The sequence below is a fragment of the Tasmannia lanceolata genome, unplaced genomic scaffold, assembly GCF_043159265.1.
Source record: "Tasmannia lanceolata isolate RefF3 unplaced genomic scaffold, GAP_Taslan_0.1 ptg000012l, whole genome shotgun sequence".
NCBI classification, from domain to species: Eukaryota; Viridiplantae; Streptophyta; class Magnoliopsida; order Canellales; family Winteraceae; genus Tasmannia; species Tasmannia lanceolata.
Genome location: NW_027518689.1, coordinates 37,938,245 through 37,960,282, shown reverse-complemented (window position 1 = coordinate 37,960,282; position 22,038 = coordinate 37,938,245). Strand labels below are relative to the sequence as shown.

General features: G+C 40.0%; 2 protein-coding genes across 3 annotated transcripts; one reads left to right on the top strand and one right to left on the bottom strand.

The window, feature by feature from the left end:
- Positions 1 to 1,574: 1,574 nt before the first annotated feature.
- On the bottom strand, positions 1,575 to 11,144 carry RFC2 (replication factor C 2). The gene is made up of 7 exons (XM_077392436.1): positions 10,818 to 11,144; positions 10,496 to 10,602; positions 10,274 to 10,375; positions 9,872 to 10,067; positions 2,183 to 2,311; positions 1,898 to 2,092; positions 1,575 to 1,806 (listed from the first exon to the last, which is right to left on the bottom strand). The coding sequence occupies exons 1-7, from the start codon at positions 11,004 to 11,006 to the stop codon at positions 1,696 to 1,698; spliced, it is 1,029 nt and encodes a 342-aa protein (XP_077248551.1). The 5' UTR covers positions 11,007 to 11,144; the 3' UTR covers positions 1,575 to 1,695.
- Positions 11,145 to 12,213: 1,069 nt separating this feature from the next.
- Positions 12,214 to 21,543, top strand: LOC143888115 (E3 ubiquitin-protein ligase At1g12760-like). 2 transcript variants are annotated; one of them, XM_077392434.1, is made up of 6 exons: positions 12,214 to 12,992; positions 13,950 to 14,069; positions 14,168 to 14,300; positions 16,142 to 16,210; positions 20,687 to 20,851; positions 21,063 to 21,543. In XM_077392434.1, the coding sequence occupies exons 1-6, from the start codon at positions 12,469 to 12,471 to the stop codon at positions 21,234 to 21,236; spliced, it is 1,185 nt and encodes a 394-aa protein (XP_077248549.1). In that variant the 5' UTR covers positions 12,214 to 12,468; the 3' UTR covers positions 21,237 to 21,543. The 2 variants fall into 2 exon arrangements, with proteins under 2 accessions (XP_077248549.1, XP_077248550.1); XM_077392435.1 differs by lacking the exon at positions 16,142 to 16,210 and having other exon boundaries at positions 12,218 to 12,992.
- The last annotated feature ends 495 nt before the right edge of the window (positions 21,544 to 22,038 follow it).

Sequence of the window (22,038 nt, the reverse complement as noted above, 5' to 3'; positions counted from 1 at the left end):
CATGCATGCTCCCCGTATAACGTGATTTGACATGAAAAGTGGGCAACTTTAAGGCTTTTTGACGTCAAATCAGGGGAGCAGACAACTATTATTAGATTAGCACGATTGTTCTGAGAATGTTAATGTTATAGGATGTGCTAGGGACCATTGCATAAGGCATTTCGTGGAGCGTCTGTTTCATGAGAGAGAAGCCACATAGGCTAAGATTTTGTGCTATTCATTTAATTCATCTAAGGTGGCTGCTCTCTCATTAAAGATAAAACATATGCTCCGCGATATGCCTTCTGTGATGGTCCCTCGCAAATCCCTTATTTTATATATTATTATGGAAATATCCATATATAAGTAGGGGTGTAAAAGAGAGCTACAAAAAATTACGAGTTTCTTTCTTCCTTTTTGTTTCTTTTTTTTGCGTGGGTGCGTGCCTGCTGAGGTTGTGATTGTAAGCCCAAAGTCCCAGCCCATAAATAACATGTGGAATGGATCTCTCCTCTAAAGAAATATTAAGCAGCAATATGCAGCCCAAACCTTCAGATCTCCATTATTTTGAGATTTCGATCTCTACTATGATAGGTTTGACACGTTTTTCTTTAGGCTTCACACTGCTCAATGTACGTCATGATTGCGTTTAAAGGACTAGTCTAAAAAGAACCCCCCCAACCCCTGCATGAGGAGAGATGGAAACTGGGAAGTACTTTGAGACTCGTAGGGGTATTTTGGACATTTGAGATCGTTGATTTTTTAAAGATTTTGTTCAGGGGCTCCCTTTGGATGATCCAAAATCTGTGATCGGTGGCCCAAAAAAATCACCACAGAGCTTAAAGCCAACGCTCCATATTCAACCCAAAATTCATTAATAGAAGGGAGATTAGATTTTTTGGGGGGTTTATCCAAACTTCCTTGTTTTGATAGTGGCACTGATCCCGTTATTTTCAACTTCTTTGATTGGTAGATGATAATAATGAGTGCAAATATCACCTCAATTTGGTTCTAATGGTTTTTGCTCTAAAGTTGGATTGGGCCCTGTTTGTCAAACACAGATCCAACAAAATATCATGTATAAAACCCACTTTAATCGGGCTGGATACATAAGCCCTATTAATAGGGGTGCAACTCGGGTCGGGTTGGGTCAGGTTGAGGCCACCCGACCCCACTCGAGGAACCCATTTTTCCAACCCGATCCGATTTGTAATTTTCTCAACCCGACCCAACCCGATTTCACCATTTGTTTTATTTCTCCATTTTATTCTTGTATTTCCATCTCATCCTAGTCATTAGATGTTCCCCAACAAGAGGGTTAATTAGGACAACTTTCACCAAGTTTTTTATTTCTTTCTAAATTTGAGTTATATAATGACAAAATTTTACATATTGGAATTGGAAATCGGGTTTCGGGTCGGGTCGGGTTGCCTGACACCCCAACCCCACCCAACCCGATTTCCAATTCGGGTTGATTTTTCCCAACCCAACCTAGCCTGATTTTTAAAAAAACCCAACCCAACCCAACCCAAATTCGGGTTGAACCCGACCCAAGTTGCACCCCTATCTATTAAACATGACAACGCCAGGTCATATTCTTTATACTAAACTCCCCATTTCATAGCCAACAACCAGCTCATATTAAAATGCAAGTTCAATGCTAATAAAAAAAAAAGCTGATAACAAGTTCTATTGTATCCACATTAGCTTACAGTCTCACACTGCTTTAGCTGTTTCCCGAACTAAAGAAAGCTTGGCGAGAAGACCACTCAGCTGAAGGAGCGAACCAACACCATCACAGATTCTCATGTGGGCAAATCCAGTTTCCTGCAAGCCCATGTGAAATGGCATTAGATTTGGAGCCTAACATAAAACGTTGCAGAGAATTATAGAAGCAAAAAAGATAGTTTGGCCTGACCTTCAAGAATTCCAACTTAAGATACTCAGCCATATCGTAGTTTTTAATTATACGGAAAAGGGTTGTGATTATGTCAGTTGGAGAATAACCCAGATCATACAGCTGCTTAAGACCTGAACAGGCATCATCAAATTTCCCCTCAAGAACATGGCGGACCATATTCTTGACATGCAAGGGATGAGGTTGGTCACAGACCTGAAAGGCAATAAAATGGAATTTATATAGTACTGAATTGCGAGCAGCATTAGAAGAGGGAAAAAGAAAATGATACTCCTACTTACTAACCTTGAACACATTCTCTTGATTAACAAACCGGAATCCAGTGTGTGTAGCTTGCAGGTTATTCAATCCCTGCCTCATATCACCATCAGCAGTGAATATGATGGCTTCAAGGCCTTCTGGCACGTATGGAACCTTCACTTGTTTTCACAGAAAGTTGATTACAGATCAGATAAAATCAAACCTTCCTACCAATTTATTAAGACTATCATGTGTGCGCCATACATGACATAAGGATCCTAACAGTGCAGTAAAATAAACTGAGATATAAAAATTTCAATAGAAGAGCAGAAGGTCCAGTGCTCAAGTACACCCATGCCCCACAACCAAATAATGCAATCAAAGTTCATAAAACTACAGTAATGTGCACTAATCAGAACAGACACAGAAAAAAAATGACTGGTTAAACTTTATTTCTGAACGGACGTAAAAAACAGAAAGGAATGGGACACATTTCAGATGAAAAGCACAGAAATAAACGTGTCACACGAATCCAAGGGCAAACGTAGGTAGAATTTAAAATAAAAATATAGATGAAGATCGATGCAATAATAACAAATGCACTACTTAAACTAGGGCACCCTTTCAAAAGAGAATGGCTCCACATAGCAGGCAGCCACGACATCTTGACCACCTGGATCCCAAAACTAGGCAATCAAACTCTTCAAATAGATTGGAGGCAAGGATTACACAACTATTCCAACCACGTCAGACCAAACCCGTACATAAGCATTAAAGAAAACCGTATGCATGCATAAAACTTGAAAGAATATTGAGTTTCTCTTCTCAACAAAATCACGGATCAGGACAACAAAAAAGATGTGCCAAAATAATGTAAATCTGGTTTTGAGGAATTTGCCATAAAAAATCAACACTAGACATCAAGAAAGTTTATTGGACATGACAGTTAGCACTTCTACCGCGCCATAAAAAGCAGGCATACAGGCAATAAAACTGATGCATCATGCCAATATGACAATATCAGTAAGAAACACAAAAAAATGACAAAAAATAGATGCCCCTGTAGCAAGTAGTCAAATAAATCAAGTTACACCTAACCATCCTAGAATGGAGCCACATAGAAAGAGAGGTGCAAGTTCTGAGGATGTTGCCATTAACTAGAATGAATGAGAGACATTCCTCAGCAATCAAAACCTGACATCTAACATGGGCTACTATCAAACTACACTGGAAGTACATGTCCAACAGGCTTAACTAGAGAGCCTAAGAAAGATGATACTAAAAAGCTCCACAACCCTAGGCCCGTCAACTTGGTGAGTTTATAAAACCATTGACATTCCTATCTATCTATTGCACTTTATGGGATCATGCGTTGCACCTTGACCCCTCCCATGTTGCATCTATTGAAAGGAAAGCATACCCTAGATAGTGTTTTTGCAATGTATGGAAGGTTAGACTCTATACGTGGTCCAAACCTAGGGTTCACTGATTGATTTCTGGGACCTTAGGAGCATAAAAATAGGTTATGATTCAAGTTAATACTATCATGAATTCCCAAAGCTAATTAATGGCACATAACAGTCAATAATCAGCAAAGATTTTAATTAAGGCAAATAATTTTTTTTTAAAGGTAACGATAAATTTTATTGAAGTATCATGGACAAACATACAAGAAGGGACAAGATGTCCCAGTATTACATGTCATCAAGAGAGTACCCATAGAGAAAACCGATAGAGATATACAGATTTGAGGAGCTAATTCAACTCATTAGCATAGACAACCCACAACGGATTCACGGTCCACACCCAGCCTGGCCAATTCATCGGCCATGGTATTCACTGTTCTCCTCATGTGGACAAATTGCGGACGGATATTTCTCGCCAAGTCGCGGATTTCGTCGATCTTACATGCTAGACGCCAGGGGCCACAACATCTGTTTTTTGCCCAAGCTATAGTATTAGCTGAATCTCCTTCAACAATAAGAGCACCCAACTTGTTACTCCCATACCATTTTAGCCCAAAGAGGAGTGTCGACACCTCTGCTTCATTCACATCACATACACCAGCAGGACCTGAGTAGTTCATGATAGTGATGCCGTTGTGGTCCCTTATAACTCCTCCAATCCCTGCTCTACCTGGGTTCCCGATTGAGCTCCCATCAAAATTGAGTTTGTACCAACCCTCGGGCGAAGGATACCATTGTGGAGCTATTCTTGCAATCATAATTTTTTCCTGAAATATCTCCTTACAATATTTTTAGAATGGCCCCAGTGGAGTACAATATTCCCCCTTTGGATTTGGCCCAAGCGATGAGCCAAGAAGGTTTCAAACAATATAATGCAAATCAAAGGAAAATAGATCAATAAATAGTAATAATAATCAGGTTTCTAACAATTCTATCAAAGAAATAAGGCAGTAAGTCAAGTTGTAATGAAGTATGGATGTAGAGAAACCCTTGCCTTGATCGTGCATGGCTTCTGCCTTGGTCTTCGTGGTGAAGAGCCTTCAAGAGATGCCAAATAAATAGTTGCAGCAATGATAAGCAAAAGGGCTGTTGCGGCCACAAGGAAAGGGAGAAACAGAGGGGAAAGTTTGGAACATACGAGAGGACTGCAATCAGCAGCAACAAGGGATAAGAATGGGAAAGAGAGAATTCTATAACAGCAGCTACAAGAGTAGAGAAAGAAGGGGGCAACAAGGCCGCACAACAACAGGTTTTAGAGGAGAAAATTGGGGAAGATAAAGGGAAAAGAAGGCTATTGTTCGGTGATCTGAATTGTGGACATAAGCAAGAAAAATAATAGAGTAAGGAGCAAATAGTGCCTCCAATAGCAGCAAGAACACCCAAGGAAAAGAGGTTCTTCCAAATCAGAAACTCTCTCTCTCTCTCTCTCTCTCTCTCTCTCTCTCTCTCTCTCTCTCTCTCTCTCTCTCTCTCTCTCTCTCTCTCTCTCTCTCTCTCTCCCCCTGCGCGCACGTGTCAGTGTGTGTCACAGCCTTTAAAAGCCATACCTTCCCCACAAGGAAGGGAAGCGATTTCAGTCTCTACTACCATCCTCTATCTAGCCAGATCGGGGCATCATTACGCCCACATTTGGAACTTTGAAACTCAGGGAGAACCGTTTTTGCTAATGATAATAAGATTGGAGCTCGGTTGGTTTGATATTCGCCTTGAGTTTTCATCCTCCTCGATCAAAATGATAAAAAAGGGAACCCAAAGTCCATTCCTGAGAAGTTAGAAGGGGAAGAGATAGAGTAAATAAGGAAGATATATAGGGGAAAGGTTGTCTCATGCAGTCTTGGTTGCCTGATGGCCGATAGTAGGTAGGGAAAAAGAGAGGAAGAAATCAAAGAAGGAAAGAGGAAGAGGAGAGGAGGAAGGAAGGAAGGAAGAAAGGAAAGAAGGAAAAAGGAAGAGGGGATGAGGAAGGAAGGAAGAAGAGAAGGGGAGAAAACCAAGAGGGCAAGAGAAACACCTTGCGACTGATGTGTGGGTGCGTGCAAGGTAGGGTGTGTGGATGTGTGGGTGTGTGGGTGGTGGGGTGGTGGTTTTTGGGGGGCGGCTTTGAGTCAATCTTCTTCAAAGAGAAAGGTTTTAAGTTTCGGTTTCGGTTGGAAATTTCGATAGAAATCCTGTAAAATCACGCAAACTTATAAAAACATATGCAAATGATAGAAATTTAAGATGGAATTTCAAGAAATGATAGAATAAGCACAAATACACACTTAGAAACTATCATATAAGCAAGGCAGCCATCCATAATGGTTTAACAATATCGAACACGTAGTGACATACCTTGTTGCGCATATCTAATAATTCAGTACATACCACATTTCAAATGTAATTCATATGTGTGTGCGCGCGCGCGCGCATACTACATATACTATATTTCGCATGCAATTCATATAAATATAAATATGTAATACATACTAATATAATACAACACTGACACACTTACAATTTTGGTTTCAGTGTTCATTTCGGTTATAGTGTTGATTTCGGTGGGGAGGGAAGTAGAAATATTTTGATCATTTCTTGTCGATTTTGGTGGAAATTTAAAACCAAGTCAAAGGGATAGGGGGTATAAGGGTTTTATGATTAGAAGTCATGCGTTTAAATGATGGCCCCCAAGAGGGCTTCAATGAGATGAAAGGGGGTGGGCCCCCTACCAAAACCAAAACGAAATATAAGACAAAGAAATGGCTTTTAAGTGAGGTTAAGTAGTAGTGGGACATGGGAAAATAAGTAGTCATAGGGGATGCAGACATCTCCTACATCTAGGATAAAAAGTACATGCTACAAAAGAAATAAATCTTAAGCTAATAAGTCTCTCAAACAAAACTAAATCAACAAATCAAATGGTATCTGGATCACATCAATACATAAGAAAGGTATAATAGGACTGTTTGCAATGTGCATATGTAGAAAGTGCATGATCATGTGGAGTGAGGTTTTAAGATACAATTTCTCTAGGAGCATACCAAAATCCGGGTACCATAGAGGTTTTAAGATACAATTTCCTTTTCTACGCAAACCTAGGGTTCACAAATCAGATACAGGAAGTTTTGAAGGAATGCTAGGGTTATTAACTCAATTAGGGCAGCAAACATGCATTCCCATCAGTTAAATACGACATGGTAATCATTCACAACTAAAGTATTCCCAGGAACTTTATAAATGTTGAGTTCAATCAACAATAAAGAATGTAATCTATCTAAGCAAAGTTCCATTCCATACAGTAACCCATTATCAATCAAACCACCTATTAACGAAACCAGGTCACAAAAAAGTGCCTATAACAAATCTGTAACAAAAGTAAAATGATTCTGATTTATCTCTAATTGCTAGCCAAAGATAGGAAAGAAAGGTGAATGATTTGGGTTAGGATATAATGGGTAGTAAGGGGCTTGGAGGAATAGTTGGAGAAACGAGGATGAAAAGTAGAAGAGGGGAAACAATTAGAGAAAGAAAAGGGGCAAGGAGAAAGGAAGGGGGTTCGTAGAAGAAAAGGGAGGAGGAAAGTAGAGAAGGGGAAAGGGGATACAGAGAGGAGAGAAGGAAAGAATAGGAGCAAACTTGGGGGAGGGGTGGCACTGTTGCCTTGCCTTTGGGTCATTAACCAAAAAGGAGGGAACGGGGAATGATGGCGTGGGCGTGTGGGTGGTGGTGGGGGTTGGTGTGTGTGTGGGTGGGTGGGTGGGAGCGTGCGTGGGGTAGGGGGGATGTGAGCTCCAAACAGTGACTAGAAGAATGAGAGGAGGAAGAAAAGAAGAGAACAGAGGGTTGCGGCTCTCGTATGTGAGCAAGAGAGGGGCAAGAAAAAGAAAGAGTGAGATGGAGAATGGGGACGGGGGTATATATAAGGTTTTTGAGGTTTAAGTGATAGGCTATGGGGAATGACAAACAGGTAGATGCTTTGTGGCATATAGTTTAAATGGGTCTAAATGATGAGTTTAGGGACATAAGTGGCGGACCAATGCAAGTGGGTAAGTGGAAAATAGGCAGAGGAGTAATGGCAGTGAGACACAGGTGGTGCTGTGGGCATTCCTCACATCTAGGTGGAATCAAATATAACAGATTGCTAAAATCAAGTGTATAAATAAAATCGAACAAATATACCCAAAATAAAATAACTAACTAGAAGGCTAAATCAAACAGTTTCCTCCATTGCTGTACCAGATGTGCATTGCGCTTAGCAAACTTCAATGATAAGCAATTTGGTCGATGTTGATGAAAGCTTTTCAGGTGGGCATGCTCATGCTGGGGCTTCAACTTTTTCCCATTTCCTGCTTCCTAGTGAATAATGAGATGCTTTTATTTTATGGGGCATCCCCCTCCTGAGCATCGTATCTGAGATTGGTCCTCGTAAGTTCTGAGATAATGGCAGTAAAGCATGTAAACTTTAGGAAGAGCTCGATTTGAGGGTAGTGACAAAAGAACATGTTCTTGAAGATTTGTCAAAAAGATCCAGGAGTGGAAGATATTGTTTTTTTAATGGTAAGGAACAGAAGACATGCTAGTGAATTGGATTGTAAAAAGTGTGTTTCCTTGTTATCTATCTTGGGCTTCCCCTGGGCTTACGCAATAAAAGAAAGATTTGTAGGGAAGTGGTAGAGATATGAAAGAAGATGTGACTCATAGAAAATACCCTTCCTCGAGTGGCCATACGACTCTCATAAAAGCCACTCGCTAAAGTTTTTCTATATTCATGTCTTTATTCTACATTCAGAGGAGATGGCAGAGAAGCTGGATCACATTCAAAGAGAATTCCATTGGAATGGTAGGGGAGAAGGCCCATAAGCTCTTTGAAAACAAGGGAAGAGGTATGCGTGGCGAAGATGGACTGCAGGGTGGGGATTAGAAAAACCATTCAATAAATAAAAGCTTCATTAGACATATCTTTTCGGTCCACCACTTGCAAAGATGATGTTATTGGGTATTTGGAAGATTGAATAGGCAGCAGAAGAAGACAGCAACATTCTTCACAAAATATCACTCTCCCGAGTATCCATGTGTGTTTCATGTCTTTACTATAGATTCTGGTGGATACAGCAAGGCAGAGCAAGAGGAGTGTCTTCAAAGAGCTTCTTTTGGAATGTCAAGGAGTAAATACTAGTTCCTTCGGTGAGGTGGAAAGAGGCATGTAGGATTAAGATGGGCTGTGGAGTGGAAATTTGCATAATTACAATAAGGTACGAAAACTTCACTGGAGATGTGGCTGCAACCCCACACCAGAAAAAAAAAAAAAAAAAAACCAGAATTAACGATGAAGTCTCGTCTTTTGGATGAGGGAGAAGAAGACAGCAACATCATTCTTCATAACAATTAGTCGACAAGAAGCGTGGGTTGGATCAGACAAAAACCTCCGTGCATGGTATGGGCAAGATCTATAATTCATTTATACATAATCACGCGGGTGGATGACAAGGGAAATATTATGCTATTGTTCATTTAGGGATAATCAGATGGGTGCACATGTCATTCCCACATTTTTGTCATACCTCAAAATAAAAGTTTATGAAGTCCTACGCACTTGTATTTATAATGTTTATGGTTGATTTGAAATATCCTTCATTTGTGGAATCACATGGTGTTTGAAACCAAATCTAGCTAAAAATATCCATAAGTTACTACGAAACGTATGCCATTTGCACGGAGCTATCTCCACATGTTAACATAAGGAGTGTTTCACAAAAGCATATCCAAAAAGGTATCTAGAATGACTGGAAAGTAGAAACAGGACAGGGCATAATTTGATCATTATGGGCAAATCCAAAATCTCGGTAGACAGAGCCAATCATTAGTTCCCAACCATGGGGCGAGTGAAACCTAATACATAAATCGGTTAATAAAAGAACAGAGAAAAGCTTTCACTGTGTCACTTAAGTTATAGAGACGTTTACCTTCTCAGATTCAACCTTCACTTAAGTTATAGAGACGTTTACCTTCACTTAAGTTACTACGAAACGTATGCCATTTGCACGGAGCTATCTCCACATGTTAACATAAGGAGTGTTTCACAAAAGCATATCCAAAAAGGTATCTAGAATGACTGGAAAGTAGAAACAGGACAGGGCATAATTTGATCATTATGGGCAAATCCAAAATCTCGGTAGACAGAGCCAATCATTAGTTCCCAACCATGGGGCGAGTGAAACCTAATACATAAATCGGTTAATAAAAGAACAGAGAAAAGCTTTCACTGTGTCACTTAAGTTATAGAGACGTTTACCTTCTCAGATTCAACCACTACCATGAGACGACCAAGAATCTCTTGGTCCGATAATCTTGAAAAACGAACAAGTGCACATCTGCTCTGAATGGGCTCGATAATTTTAGAAGAAGTATTGCACGCAAGAGCAAATCGTGTGGAGTTCGAATATATCTCCATTGTCCGCCTCAAAGCTTGTTGTGCTCCAGATGTCATGCTGAATTCGTCCAGGATAAAAGGTTGGCCAATGGCACCAGCATACACAGTTAGTCTCATACAAAATACATACAGTATTTGAAAAAAAGACAACAGAATGTGAACGCATTTTACTTATTATTCTTGAAAACAAGGCAGGTTGACCTAATTTCTGTCTCGAAGCTATCGGAATATCATGGATATCAATTGTTAGAGTTGATAATTTACCTATCAGCTTCATCCAGAATTATCATCTTATGCCGCCCTGGCGGTAGAGTCACCTTTTTCTGGGCAAACATCTTAATCTTGTTCCTCACAACATCAATTCCTCTAAAAACAAAAGAAAGTGAAAATATACGCGCTCAACACAACAATGTAATGCACTTGCAAGAGAACAAATCAGCAAAAAGAGGAAATTTCGAATCAACCCATAAAAACAACTTATCATACCTATCATCAGATGCATTTAGTTCTAAAACAGCCTCCCTACAATTCGGACCCAAAAGTTCATGTGCAAGGGCCAGTATACTAGTAGTTTTCCCAGTTCCAGGAGGACCCTAACAATTACAAAGGAAGAAATACAACATAAAATCAGAGATTAAGAAATCAGAAACAAATGAAATCCAAGTCTCAATGTGATAAAAATTCATCTTTCCGAAATATTTAAAAAAAAAACCCTAATCTTTTGAAAGAATTTGAGACATTGATCCTCAAACAACCCTAATACATCAGAAGAGAGAAGAGTAAAGAGGAGGGGATGGAGAATCCATACAGCTAGGATGAGGTTTGGCATGTTTCCATCCCTTGCAATGACTTGAAGCCTGGAAACGGCATCTGTGTTCCCTACAACATCGGCTATTTTGGTAGGTCTGTATTTCTCAACCCATGGGATTTCGTATCCGGTAGAGGAAGAAGATGGTGATGTGGGGACTGGTGCAGGCAGGGAAGACGAAGAAGCCATGAGCGAGTGCAGGGAGGGTTGATCGCTTGAAATCCCCAAAAACCTAAAATTGGAGGGAAACTGAGTTCTCTTCTTAGCGCTACCGAGTTGAAGGAGAGATTAAAATATAGGAAGATGATAAATTCGCACCCCATGCAGGATGGTTCGCATTCCTGGCACGTGAGAGTGGTGCGCACCATCCTATAGGGGAATGCGAATTTACCATTAAAAAATCATGTCGGGCCGGGGTAAGGGTCGGGTTCAAATAAGTGAAATGCTAGGGCCCATCTCAAGGCATTTCACTGCTAGTATGTCGCATGCCGGACCAGCCACCTTATAAATGGAGACAGAAGGTGTTGCCTTCCTTCACGAGGTAGCCGGTCTGGCTTGTCTGATGTAGAGGAAGAAATCTAATAACTTCGAGACACCTAAATAATTCTAGAGCTAAGCATTGGGGTGCTAAATGCAAGTGACGCATGGTTTTAATGAACTGAATTGCTAGGCTGGTGAAATTTGACATGCGACAGGCCAGCCACGAAATGCCTTTTGCGATCGACCCTAGCAAATTCCTTCAAAGAAATATGCACGATGCCACCAACTTATGATGGAGCTTGCACATGAGTTGCCAGACTAAAAATTTGTCCTTGATTGGGTCAACTTGGGATGCCTAGTCCTTAGCAAACAACCCGAATTGTTCAAAATTATAGCCAGCAGATGGATGGTTAAAAGGGCAGGAGTGATTAATTTAGCCTCAGTTGGGTTCTACAAAATGTGCCTCATTTAAACCCACTTTATATTTGGGCCTGCGCTGACCATTCGTTCCGCAGGTCCAGCATTACTGTCACACTCACCATAATCCAGTATGAGGAATGCTACACTGAAAGGACGCCCATTGGAACCACATCACTCGTTTAATTACAATGAATGAATGCAAAGTTAAACGAAGGAGATTGACACGGCTCCCATGTAGCACCCTTGCCGCTTATGTTTTTCTGCAAGGACGCTCTTCAGTTTAGCATTCATCATACAAACCAATTCTTGCCAAATAGACCAACCAGTGCTTCTCTCAGTATAACTTAAATGGGAAAATCGTCGGAAAGTTTTTTTTGTCTTTTCTGAATTTTTTTTTCATGAAAAAATGAATTCTGTAGTGTTTGGTAAATTCATTTTCCATGGAAATTTTTACTACGCCCTTGCGAGTGTGCCACATGGCACTCCATGGTCTGGCTCTCTTATCGTTCATCCCTCTGTACCCAGCTGTCTCATAACTTCAGATTCCGTTAACGGTAAGTCGAAACCCCTGTCTCCTAACCGCGGTTTATGCCCATTTTCATAGCTTTTGATTCCTCTTTCAAACATCCGGTCAGGGCTTCGAAGCCTCGATTGTTGTTTGCAAATCAGGATTTGTGATGGGTCAAGCTGAATCAAATCGAAGAATTTTTTAAATCCATCCGGGTTAGGGTTTTGTTTCCGTCAGTTTCAAATGGATGATATCATCGATTCGACCCCTTTCATAGGGAATTCGACACCAAATCGAGAGGAAGATCTGAGCCGTAGATTATCGCAGAGACCGAGCTTACGAGGCGCGGCTCGGTTCCTTCGCAGGGCGAGCAGCAGGCGGATGATGAGAGGGCCATCAATGTTAGTGAGAGAAACCGCGGCGGAGCAATTGGAAGAACGGCAGAGCGAATGGGCGTATTCAAAACCCATTGTTGTTCTGGATATCATATGGAACTTGGTTTTAGTTTTTGTGGCAATTGCAGTTATGATGTTGAGCAAGGAAGAGTCCCCTGTCTTGCCTTTGAGGCTCTGGATTCTGGGTTATGCTCTGCAATGCGTATTGCATATGGTCTGCGTGCGGATTGAGTACAGGCGGCGTCAGCAGCAGTCTCAGCGCACTTTGTTGGTGGATCAGAGTGGCGGGAGTTCGCGTTCGAGTACTGGGAGGGAGGTGGAAGAAGTTGAAAGATATGATGTTGATCAGAGAGAGTATGGGGAGAGGACTAGGTATGACAATCTAGTTCTTGTTATTGAAAATGTCAATCTGTTCATTTGATGAATATATATATCCTTGTTTTTTTTTTCCCATTTAATTTTGGTGGGTGATTATTTATTTAAATTCAAAACTTGTAGATGGGAGTATTGGAGGAGTGTTTTGAACCTCGTTCTGACCTGGATTTTGGTTCCAGATTTGATTTTATAATTTCATTTTTCTACTTATTGGGTTAGGATTGTTGGATTAAGTATCTTCATATTCCACCGTATCCGTATTTAAAGTTTAAACATCTGAAACCGATTTTTTGAAGGATAAGCAGTTTCTATTGGAGAAACAATGTACGTTGTGAAGTCGCCCACGGCGATGTCTGGTTTGCAGCTTACAAGAGTTCTTTGGTTACACCCCTGTAATCTGTCTGAATTCTAAAACATGGTCTGCTTGATGTTCTTAATAACTTGCCTACCATGTCTTAATAATGTGTGAGTGTGTGCCTAAACACACGTATATATGTTCATTTATGCATGATTTATGGAGCCTCTGAATATAGACAGGTGTGATTTATGGAGCCTCTGAATATAGACAGGTGTACTAATGTGCTCAGTGCTTGAAATTAAAACATACTATGAATGGATGGAATCTTCAAATCTCTGTGAAGACTTATGCAGTGAATTTATTCGCTCATGTATGTCACTTAACTACTTATCTGCAGAATAATAATGACATCTTCCTTGTGAGTTCAGCTCGGCCCTTAGTGTAGTTTTAGGCCTTTGGTCTGTGTATTATTGAATCATTAAAAAAAAAAACGTTTAGCTCACTTTTCTTTTTGTTCTCAAGTTATTTGCACCTTACTGCTGATATTACTTTGATGATTATTATGGACTTTTACTCTGGCCAATATCTTCTGATATCTGGGGCATCAACACCATTTCTATTGTTTTACTTGACTTTGTTTTCTGTTTGTGTGTCAGTGTTGCAAAGCATCTTGAATCTGCAAATACAATGTTCTCATTTGTATGGTGGATTATTGGATTTTATTGGGTATCTGCTGGTGGACGAGACTTGACCCAAGATGCACCTCGGCTTTATTGGTTTGTGTAGAATTCTCCTGTGATTTTCAATTGCTTGTTATTATTCTTTTTCTTTTTTTTTTACTTAATCACTTGTACCTGCATGATTTATTTTGCAGGTTGTGTATAGTTTTTCTGGCATTTGATGTGTTCTTTGTCGTTTTCTGTGTTGCCCTGGCATGTATCATCGGTATTGCCGTGTGCTGCTGTCTACCTTGTATTATTGCAATTTTATATGCCATGGCAGATCAGGTATCTCTCCTTGATGATTGCTAGCTGCTCTTTTAAATTATGTTAATATTCTTTGAAGTTTACATTTTGCAACATTTGACATTTTGTAATATTGCAAAATTTTAGTCCATTCGAGTCTCTGACAAGATGTAGGTCATCTGGTCAGAAAGGACTAACATCTTGTTTCACTTGGAACACACACATGCACACATACACAGTTTGAAGCAATTTGAATAGATGGTTGATTATCGCAACAAAGAGTCATTGAATCACCAGTAGTAAATGCCAACTCAAAGATTAGAGGGAGAAGCCAAAGAAGCTCTCCAGCACAATGGGATACACAGAGTCAAAACAGGTAGAAAGATTCTGTAAGGAGGAGACACCGACTGATAGGATACATACTTGTCAAGGGGACGACTAGTAACACGCTTTCGTACCCCTTTGCAATGAGCAATTAGGTAGGCTAAGGTCACAAAACACATGTATATGAGCATTAAGGCAGGTAGAAGCAACATGAATATCAACTAAATCAGTAAGGGACATAGAAGAAATATATATACCAAGTGGAGCTACCTGCATGGAGGATTGATGTTGAGGCATGAGAGGAGGACCATATTGTCTCTGTCAAACATAAGTAATTTATTCCCTCGACCTAGGTGTAGAACATGGAGAGGAATGATCTAGATCAATGATAGGCTGAGGCACGGGTAAACACAAATAGGCTCAATATGACCAGGCACACTAAAAGAATAGGTTATCTCATGAAAGGTGAGATCTATAGCGGTAAAAAAGTGATTAGACTGACCATAACACCGATAGCCATTGGAAGAGCTGGAATAGTAAGTGAAGATTGAATAGATAGACGTATCATTCGGTTTTTGTCGGTTAGGATAAAGTTCTTTAGAAAAATATGGTTAAGAACATGGGGCTCAATCAGAAAGCAATGGTCTTTTGGTTGCAGGAGCTGGAAAGGAGTATGACCACATAAAATATGGGAGTGCGAATAATAAGAAAGAATGCAGTAAGCGCGATCATTGACCAATAAGACTTAGGAACATGCATACCACACAACAAAGACCGAGTAATCACCATAAGTTGTATTCACATGCTATGGGGTGTAAGGACAAGAAAACTTGAGCTATCCCATGCTCTTGAAAGAACCGAATAAAAGAATGGGAGGTAGATCAGAGAGTCTTTAGAAGGCTTCCATAGTGAGTATGAATCATGGCGTAAAATTATTGCAGGTTTGAATCCACTTCTAAGCGGGCGAAGGGTCCAAAGGACAAGTAACCGGGAGCGAGCCGGATTTGGAAATTCAAGTGAAAGAGGAAGTTGAAAAGTGGTTGGAGGCTGATTTGAAAAAAGGGGTTTCTTACCTGGATGGGTTCTCACGTCCAAATGTTGAGAAAACCCCGTCCTTGGACTTCGTAAGATAGCTAAGTGGCAAGCTATGTCACAAATATCATTTTCAGGAATTTCTTGGCAAGGGAAAGTCTCGGGATATTTTAATTTTTTTTTTATTTCTTCGGGTTTGTATCGTCAAAAAAGGTAAAATAAATTTATTAAAAATATTAAAAAAAATAAATATATATATATATATATATATATATATATTCATTTTTTAAACCAGGAATTAGCGTTTGGACGAAAGTTTTAGGATGTTTGAGAGATTTTAGGGTGAAGGAGAAGTCCGATAGATTTTTTTTTAAGTCAAGACACCAATTTATCGTGATAAATTTGCGAGAAATTCAATTTCCAATTTTCCAGTGAGATAAAATCAATTTCTTGTGATGAATTTTTATTTTTATCGTTTAATCAAAATCTTGTGATTTCTCGTAAAGATTCTAATGAGCTCCTTGTAGGCATTCGTATCTTCGAGGCAAAATATCTTAGAGAATTTATGGATCAAATGGAACAATACCTCTTTGCTGGTGGGTCGTGTTTTATTTCCTCGTTTTTTTTCTTGTTGCTTTTAGTTGGTTATCTCAGTGCCCCCTCCTTTTGAATGGTCTCAGCTCCCTTTTTCTTTTATTGATTTTTTTCTTTGTTGTTATTTATCAAGAAAAGGCCATGGTTTTTTTTGCAATATGGTATGCTAGGGTTGTTTGCTTGACTGAAAAAAAAAAGATGTGCATCAACAAACATTAATCACTGTATTCGTCATCTGTGATTTTTTAATTGGTCCAAACAAACACTAACTAGTACATTAGTAATCTATAAATCTTTAGCTGGTCCACTAATATCGGTGTACATACCATGCACATGTATCAAGGGTTTTATCAATATCCTGATATTGTTACTTTTTTTAGTTGCCAAAAGCAGGAAGCAAGGATGGGTGTGGGAAGTGGAAAATGGGACAACTCTGGGGTCCCAAAAATGTTACTGATTTTTTTCCTTTTTAAGTCATTTTCTTGGGAAAGAAATACAATTATATACAAAACACTCACAAAAGTCATAGAAAACATGCATAATAACAATTATATTTTTATTACTATATGTTCTGCTTTTGTTATTCAAGGCTTCCAGCCTGCTTAACTGGTTGGGTAGTCCCAAATGATACCTTCCATCGTAAATTCCTATTATCGTAGTGCCAAACTGGTTTTTCCCCAAGTCTAATATTCTCATGTCTTGGGCCTTAAAAATCAAGATAAACCTTGCATATTTTATATCAAAAATAATTATATGAAGCTGAGTTTGTTGCCTATATATGCATATGCATACGTTATATATTTAAGAGAAACCCAATTCCATTTAGACTTCCAGGTTCCAAGGCAACGATCAAAAGTTCATAGCAACTTCATATAAATTCTGTTATAGCTTAAAAAAAAGCCAACTCAATATGAAGAATTAATCCAATAAAAAGAGCACAAAAGGATAAAAAGTTGTAATTAATATGTATAATATAGTTTGGGCAGTGATAAATCGACTCCCAACACATGGGGTCGATTTAAGATATAGGGGAGTCGATTTATCACTCCCCTATAGTTTTTAGTAAAGAAAGATAGGGACCATGGAACTCTTTTAAACAAAGGAGTAGAGGGAAATGGGCCTAAAAAAAGAAGAAAAAAGAATTGGCAATCCTATGACAAAAACCAAAACCGAGAAGGTCTATACTACAAACAAAGAGAAAAAAACATAAACCAAAATGTAAGAAACGAGAACTAAAACAAAAATCCTCATCAAACTATCAAAAAAGAAAGAAAGAAAGAGAAACTAAGATTCCTCAAGGAGGGAAATAATTAGCGCTCAATAGTAGCATCTCTAACAACTCGTGACAGAGCAAGACGGTCGACATTAGAGTTAGCGGACCTCCAGCGTTTCCTTGATAGCATCTGCAAATCTCCAGGGGTGAAGAACTACATCTCTCACACACCCACCAATGCTGGGGAATCCCCCTCAGCAATGAGATGACCCAGGTGAGAGAGAGATATAAAAATCGGATTGTAGTAAGAAGAGCCTGAAATTCCGCATCATTAGAATCCTTCCCGCCGATAGGCTCATAGAAGGCCCAAATATCCTCACCCTTGGATAGACCCGGCAAAAAGTGACCCGGACCCGTGAGTCTACCCGGCCCGTCCGGGTATTGAGGGGTCCTGGTCACAAATTAGAACCCGTTTGCAATTTTTACCCAGCCCGTACGGGTAGTAAAATTGATGACCCGTAGCGGGTTGACACGTGGGTACCCGCGGGTACCCGTAAAACTTGGTTAACAGTTAAAACTTATTAAAACCTAAATGGCTAAATATCTATCGTGTGTGGCTCTCCTCATTTTCCCTCAAGTCTCAACTCTCAACAGAACAAATAGGCTTGAAAGTTGAAACCCTAACCGCCTTCTCTCTGGCCGTGATTCCGGCCGTCTCCGACCGCCCGGTCCGTTGCCGGTGTCCGACAGCCTCCTACCTTCAGCCAGCTCTCTCTCTCTCTCTCTCTCTCTCTCTCTCATCTGTTTTAATTTTACTTTGATTTTAACAGGGTTAGGGAGTATGATCTAACCCTAACTCTATATCTCTCTCGCCTTCTCTCTGTAGTCACTAGATTTTTGGGGTAGGGTTTGAACTTTGGGTTGGGTAATCCCTATTAGGGTTAGGGTTTTGATTTTTTGTCTGTTCGTGTTTGGGTTAGGGTTAGGATTTTGAAGGAGAGGGGTGTTATACCTGAAGGTCTCAAAAATCTTTGATTTTACATTTTTGTTTTCAAAAGGTCTAGATGGATTTGCTTTTCTTTATCTAGGTTCGTCCTCTTTCTTTTATTTTTATTTGTATATTCTGGTTTGAGTGATTTGATTCCTTTTTGGCTTACTAGGTATGTCCAGATAAATGGGCATTTGGTTAGAGAACTTTAGAATCCTCTTCATCTTGAAAATTTTGTTTTTTTATTCGTATAGAGTTTCTTTTTTACTATTAACAAAATGAGAATGGTTTTTAAGAAATTGTGATATTCTTGAAAGAGGATTTTTGAACTATTTATATATGATTGATGGATGGGTTTTGCTTTTCAATTTAATTCTTCATTCTATATCTCTTGTGTTTGTGGAAGGGAAATCATATGTCTTGGTTTATTCTGTAATGTTTTTTTTTCTCAATTTTACCTACCCATTTCGTGAAATTTCAGAGGCTGGGTTACCCGCGGATATACCCGTGCCCGCCCGGGTAAGAGCTGGGTACATAAAATGGCTACCCGTAGAATCACAGGTAAAAGCTTCTCGTACCCGTACCCGCCCGAGTTACCCGTTTGACGGGTCTACTCTTGGAGCTTCAGAGAAGGCCTCCAAAGACTATGGTGGCCCTTCTCACACGATTTCAATGTTTCTCTTCTCACGATTATAACTTGCACGAGGGAGGGGATCAAGGGATCTCTCACAAGTCACAATGTAGGAAAATGAGGGAAATAATCAACGATCAGCAGTAACATCTCTAGCAACTCCAGACCGAGCAAGACGGTCAACATTAGAGTTAGCGGACCTCCAGCGTTTCCTTGATAGTATATGCAAATCTCCAGGGGTGAAGAACTACATCTCTCACCCACGCACCAATGCTGGGGAATCTCCCTCAGCAATGAGATGACCCAGGTGAGAGAGAGATCTAAAAATCGGATTGTAGTAAGAAGAGCCTGAAATTCCGCATCATTAGAATCCTTCCCGCCGATAGGCTCATAGAAGGCCCAAATATCCTCACTCTTGGAGCTTCGGAGAAGGCCTCCAAAGACTATGGTGTCCCTTCTCACACGATTTCAATGTTTCTCTTCTCACGATTATAACTTGCATGAGGGAGGGGATCAAGGGATCTCTCACAAGTCACAATGTAGGAAAATGTGGGAAATAATCAGCTCTCAACAGTAGCATCTCTAACAACTCCAGACCGAGCAAGACGGTCGACATTAGAGTTAGCGGACCTCCAGTGCTTCCTTGATAGCATCTGCAAATCTCTAGGCGTGAAGAACTACATCTCTCACACACTCACCGATGTTGGGGAATCTCCCTTAGCAATGAGATGACCCAGGTAGGGGTGCAACTTGGGTGGGGTCAACCCGAACCCGACGGGTTCAACCCAGGAAAAAGTCGGGTTGGGTTGAGTTCAGGTCGGGTCGGGTTGAGTTCGGTTCGGGTTCGGGTTGGCAAAAAGGGTTCCTCGGGTCAGGTTCGGGTTGACCAAATGGTGGCTCGGGTCAGGTTTGGGTTGGCCTCAACCTGACCCAACCCAATCCGAGTTGCACCCCTAGACGCAGGTGAGAGAGAGATCTAAAAATTGGATTGTAGTAAGAAGAGCCTGAAATTTCGTATCATTAGAATCCTACCCGCAAATAGGCACATAGAAGGCCCAAATATCCTCACTCTTGGAGCTTCGGAGAAGGCCTCCAAAGACTATGGTGGCCCTTCTCACACGATTTAAATGTTTCTCTTCTCACGATTATAACTTGCACGAGGGAGGGGATCAAGGGATCTCACAAGTCACAATGTAGGAAAATGAGTAGTCTATTGGATTTCTCACTTTTTAAATTTTGCAAATTTGAATCTTCAATGTTTCTTAAATGTAATATATACTGAAACCAACCTTAAGAGAAGCTACTTAGTAGTGTCTTAAAAGTTAACCTTTTATATGAAAAAATACCCTTCAGTTTTAAACATATGCTCATTTTGTGTAAATGGTTTTATGGATTTGTGAGTATCTGGTTCCTTAAACTTGGCAACCTATTTCTGTATTATTTCGGAACTAGTTTACTAAAATAGGGAACACACACTGACTTACCCATATCGGTACCATGACCAACAGTGTTTCATGGTAACCATACTTTTCCTGTTCTGTTCTCGTTAGCTTCAATAATCAGGGATGAATTATGTATTCTTCTATGATCTTGTAGAAATGTAATCAAAAGCTTTGCATCTGCATAAACCTTCTTCCCAAGTGCAGGAAGGAGCATCTGATGAAGATATCCGTCAACTTACAAAATATAAATTCCGAAAAGTTGGAGATTTTGAGAAACTTAATGATGAGTTAGCAGGACCTGCCGGAGGAATAATGACCGAGTGCAATACTGAAACACCCACTGATCGCGTTCTTTCTGGAGAGAATGCAGTAAGTTGTCATCACCTTCAAATTCTTAACTGGCTTACATTACCATTTCATAACTTCAAATGTAGTAACGAGAGCTCATGTTACTTTTCATCCCTGCCTGTTTGAAGTTGAACAATGTTATTTCTTATTACTGAAAATCTTACAAGAAAAGAGGAGTAAGTAAAAGTATGAGTTATCACATCATCTGAGCTCAAAACTTGTGAAATTGTAGGAGTGTTGCATCTGCCTCTCTGCTTATGATGATGGAGTCGACCTGCGAGAGCTTCCTTGCATGCATCATTTTCACTGTACCTGCATAGACAAGTGGTTGTACATCAATGCTACATGTCCCCTCTGCAAGTATAATATTTTAAAGAGTTCCCGCAACGGTAGAGAAGATGTGTAGCAGGTGGTTCCTTTGGCTTTCACTCACCGATTCTGTATAGGTATGCTTGCGTTTGATGTGTATGTTGCTCATAGCCTTTCTGTTGTGTCTCTTACCGCACCATGAACGAATTGGAGCATTAATCTCTGTTGTTCTTAGTAATTCCAGTTATATGCTTTTATCTGTACATGTCTATGTTACATGGATTCTTCTGAATGGGAGAAGGACCCAATCCGACACGTGTCGGATTCTAATACTTCATGATTCTTTGTGACACTTACAATCATATTATTATGTAAAAAAAATAAAATTTGGGAATTGATTAAAATATTATGAACCCATGAATATTTTCTTTTGAGGTTTGTCGAATCTGACACTCATGCCCGCATTAATGCGACATAGGTGCATATTAATTCCTATGATATTGATGGGATTGTTTATTTTTCCGAAACAGCATTGCCTGTTGGAAATCAGGAGGGAGTAAGATTGAAGTAGATGGTGGCTGTTAGGCATTTTCCTAAAAGCCACTTTTTGGTTCAACTTGTGAAACATAGCCGTCATCGGGTACGTTGATGCAGCTGACAAACACAAGCGGGCCCAATTTGCCTTTGCCCCACCTTGATCTAGTGATTATAGCTTCCTGATCTGTCAAGCCTTCTTTGGATTCCACTAGGAACTCCGGACTGTTGATTTTTGTAGGCCTTGATTCTGCGGATGGTCATGATGATCTACCAGATCAAAGTTCGTGATTAACTGATTATATATACCACCTCATCACCTCATCCTTTATCCTTCCGTACCCATCCCGAATTTAATGACGTTC

Bases quoted from the DNA above. Each gene is read 5' to 3' on its own strand.
- LOC143888115 (XM_077392434.1), top strand. From the start codon at position 12,469: ATGGATGATATCATCGATTCGACCCCTTTCATAGGGAATTCGACACCA. The intron at 12,993-13,949 runs GTATGACAATCT...TTTGTGTGTCAG, and splicing joins GAGTATGGGGAGAGGACTAG to TGTTGCAAAGCATCTTGAAT. The intron at 14,070-14,167 runs GTTTGTGTAGAA...TTTATTTTGCAG, and splicing joins GATGCACCTCGGCTTTATTG to GTTGTGTATAGTTTTTCTGG.
- RFC2 (XM_077392436.1), bottom strand. From the start codon at position 11,006: ATGGCTTCTTCGTCTTCCCTGCCTGCACCAGTCCCCACATCACCATCT. The intron at 2,312-9,871 runs GTAAACGTCTCT...AAACAAGTGAAG, and splicing joins TAGTGGTTGAATCTGAGAAG to GTTCCATACGTGCCAGAAGG. The intron at 1,807-1,897 runs GTCAGGCCAAAC...ATGGGCTTGCAG, and splicing joins TTAAGTTGGAATTCTTGAAG to GAAACTGGATTTGCCCACAT.